We start from the raw sequence: 3,676 nt of genomic DNA, 5'->3' as shown, positions 1-3,676 counted from the left end.
TTGGTATTTCTGAATTTCGGTATTTACTATTTTAAAAATACGGTTTCTTAATAGAACTAGTTCCTGGTGCTGGTTTTGGAGGGAATTTGAAATTAAAATTGAACGGTTAATACCAATTACTTTTGATTTTATTTCCTTTTCATACATATATATATTTTTTTAATTTCAGACAAGGAAATTTTCACTTAATAATTTATAGAGGGATTCCCTAAACTGTTGAATTGCTGAATTGTTGAAAATTCAACAAAAAATTTCAGCAATTAAGGGAACGACCCAAAATAGTTCCTGTTGAATTTTCAAACAGCTGTTATTTGTTGAAAAGTTTCACGGAACTTAAGGCATGTAAAATTTGATTTATTATTGCTAGTTACTGTCTAAAAGTGTTACCAAGGTAAAAAGAACCACAAATATGCTTTCTAAGTTGATTTTAAAATAAATAATGCGTACTGGAGATAATAAAATGTTACAGAGTTGCCACGACTTTTAAAAAAAGGTGGCAATTCTGGCTTTTCAGCAATTCAACAAAATTTTCAGCAGCCCCGAGGCTGATGAATTGCTGAAATTTCTGAAAGTTGACTTTGTATGGAACAGCTGATTAACAGCTGACCAAAATTCAACAATTCAGCAATTCAACAGTTTAGGGAATCCCCCTTATATTTCCTATTCGATTTTTTTCAGTGTCTAAGAATACCTGACTTGGTATTTTCCCCCCTCCTTAACTCTGGTCATACTGAGCCGGTGTAAAAAGTGTGCAAGAAGTGTGCTCTTTCGCAAATAAAAATAAATTAAACAGGCAGGTGGATATTAAATAAAACTAACCCAAATGCGGGACAATAAGTAGTGCTTTGCATGACGCAGGAAGTGACCAATTTAAAAGCCAGACATCGAGGGCAGTTTCAATAGATGGCTTAGTGAATTGTCTAACCCCATGTGGTCTTTGGTGGCTATGAATGTAGCAAGTGCTAGAAACTTCAAACAAAAGTGGAACCCATAGAGCAATTTATTTGTATTTTAAAAGTTAATAGTTCGAACTAATAGTTATTTCTTTTCTTTATATTTTGTTATATTTTGCGTATATTTCCCAATTTGGTAGTGCAAATGCGCCCCTGGTATTCGGCAGTATTGCCAAACGGGCACACTTAATTGACAGCTGTTTTTTATTGTGATAGTCAGCAATTCATAAAAACGGGAAAGAAACATTTAATTCGCTGCTGTGAAATCAAAAACCCACAATTTCCAAGTAGTTTTAAATTATTATTTCCAATTCCACTTATAGTTTAATGTTTACAGTCGCCTGATTTCGAGTTACCCCCGTTAGAATGTCCCTGCAAACGGGCTTGGTTTTCATTTTCACCATATTAGCCTCTGTTAGTATCGTCGCAGCGATTATTTTGTTGGGTAAGCAGGCGCCCACTGACGATCATGCCACCTTGGAGTCGAATTTCACTGCCCCGAACGACAGCTCATCCAGAAATCTGACTCCTCTTTGCAGGCTGGTTCCTCATCTGGAAGGCGTTCCTATCGAAATTCCGTCTGGTTCGAGAGTTGTTGGGTCAAGAGGAGCCGGAGGAGCAGCAGCCACTCGCTTGGGATCACCAGAATCTGCAGCCACATCAGCCGGGAAGAGCCAGGAAAGCTCGCAGAGATTAGGAATAGAGTAAAGCAGAACAGCACCACCATGAACATCCGTTGCGCCAAACCGGAGGACCTAATGACCATGCAGCACTGCAATTTGCTGTGCCTGCCCGAGAACTACCAGATGAAGTACTACTTCTACCATGGACTCACCTGGCCGCAGCTCAGTTACGTGGCCGAGGACGACAAGGGCGGCATTGTGGGCTATGTCCTGGCCAAAATGGAGGAGCCGGAGCCCAATGAGGAGAGTCGCCATGGGCACATCACCTCGCTGGCCGTCAAGCGTTCCTATCGCCGGCTGGGTCTCGCCCAGAAGCTCATGAACCAGGCCTCGCAGGCCATGGTCGAGTGCTTCAACGCCCAGTACGTTTCGCTGCACGTGAGGAAGAGCAATCGGGCCGCTCTGAACCTCTACACCAATGCCCTCAAGTTCAAGATAATCGAGGTGGAGCCCAAGTACTATGCCGATGGCGAGGATGCCTATGCCATGCGGCGCGACCTCAGCGAGTTCGCCGACGAGGATCAGGCCAAGGCCGCGAAGCAGGCGGGCGAGGAGGAGGACAACAACAAGGTGGCCCACAGATCGAGCGGACATGGTCATTCGCACAACCACAGCGGTCACGACGGCCACTGTTGCTAAAACACTTACAAGCTACTGGCGCATGCGGGTTTCGACGTTTTTTGCATTTTTGTGCATTAGGGTTTTGTAATTAATTAACATATAAAACGTAACTACAATTAAAACAGAAGTAATGACAAAGAACGGGTTGTTTTGACAGAGGTTTTGGGACTCCAAAGGTCTTGCACTTAATGCTTTTTGAAGATTGAACTCGACATTTTTGTCTCCTAAATTCTTATTTATTTTTAAAAATAATGATTTTTTTTAAATAATTTTATTATACCAAATGTTAAGAATATTCCAGTGTCTCTTCATCTACCTCTTCGTTTGTTAATTTTATCTTTATTTTTATTTAAAAGCATTTGGTAAACAATTTTAAACTTAAATTTTTAAATATTCAGCTGGAAGATTTCCTAATAAACTCTTTCGTTAAATTATGTTTTTCAGAAACCTTTTCATAAATACAAAGAACCATAAATTGTTTTTCTAAAATGTGGGAGTTTACATAAAAGCATTATAAATATTTTCTTAATAAGTGTGGTATTTATTTTGATTATGTTTAAAGGATTATTACTCCAAAACTCTTATTTATTCGACTTCTGTAAATAATTTAAAATTCCTCGAATGTTTTGAAAAGTTTCCCCATCTTTTCCAAGCTATAGAGGTCCCTTAGCCCTATGTAATGGGTAAATTGATGCCAAATGTGGGTTAAAAAATGTGGGCTTTTTGTGAAATGTGAAAAGTTTGTTGGCCCGAAAAGTTGGCCAAGCGGAAAGATGTCTTTATGTGCGAAGTGTTGACTTTCGCGCCAACTTTTGGGTAGCATTTTGTAGGTGACGTGTTGGTGGAAAATCCTTTATGGCTAACGAAAACTGTTCTCACTTAACGGATTTTCCAGTAGCGGAGCTTTGTAATTTCCCAGTTTTCCCAAGTGACTCCTTTTGCGCATGCTCAGTGGAACATCTGCGGCAACAGCTGTTCGCCCGCCACGTGGAGAACGGTACTTTTCCGGATGGCGCCAAAGAGAGAGAGAGCCCCAGAGAGAAAGTACCGTAATCACAGCTGAGCCGAGATGCTGGCTTTTCGCGTATTTTCGCAGTTTTTGAGTTCAGTTCGTGAGGCGCTGGCTGAGCAAAAACGTCCTGTTCACGGATGTTCCACCAGTTTTCGGCTAGCTACGTAAAACGTGCGCAAAACCCCAATCAAAACTTGAGCTATAATTGTGAAAAGTGCTAAAAACCTTAACGGTAGTTTCGCTCTTTTTTGGCTGAAAGAGAGAAGAAAGTACATAAAGTGTAACAGCTGATTGGCTATAAAAAACACAACCGGGAAATGACTACAATTTTTTATTATTATTGTGGCAATATCGCCCTGCTAAATCAATAAACAAGACGGAAAAGCCCCAAATTCAAACAATTCGTA

At 40.4% G+C, this 3,676-nt stretch overlaps 2 protein-coding genes across 2 annotated transcripts; both read left to right on the top strand.

Moving 5' to 3' along the window:
* Nucleotides 1–1,145: 1,145 nt before the first annotated feature.
* On the top strand, nt 1,146–1,650 carry LOC108057940 (small integral membrane protein 13). The gene is made up of 3 exons (XM_017142406.3): nt 1,146–1,240; nt 1,291–1,398; nt 1,493–1,650. Exons 2-3 carry the CDS (start codon nt 1,320–1,322, stop codon nt 1,648–1,650), a joined length of 237 nt encoding a protein of 78 aa, XP_016997895.1. The 5' UTR covers nt 1,146–1,240; nt 1,291–1,319.
* A 28-nt stretch (nt 1,651–1,678) lies between these two features.
* On the top strand, nt 1,679–2,398 carry vnc (GNAT family N-acetyltransferase vnc). Its single transcript, XM_017142404.3, has one exon. The coding sequence runs from the start codon at nt 1,679–1,681 to the stop codon at nt 2,273–2,275; it is 597 nt and encodes a 198-aa protein (XP_016997893.2). The 3' UTR covers nt 2,276–2,398.
* Nucleotides 2,399–3,676: the final 1,278 nt, after the last annotated feature.

The sequence above is a fragment of the Drosophila takahashii genome, chromosome 3L, assembly GCF_030179915.1.
Source record: "Drosophila takahashii strain IR98-3 E-12201 chromosome 3L, DtakHiC1v2, whole genome shotgun sequence".
Taxonomy (NCBI): Eukaryota; Metazoa; Arthropoda; class Insecta; order Diptera; family Drosophilidae; genus Drosophila; species Drosophila takahashii.
Note: the sequence above shows the minus strand (reverse complement) of the source record. Positions and strands in the feature narration are given on the sequence as shown.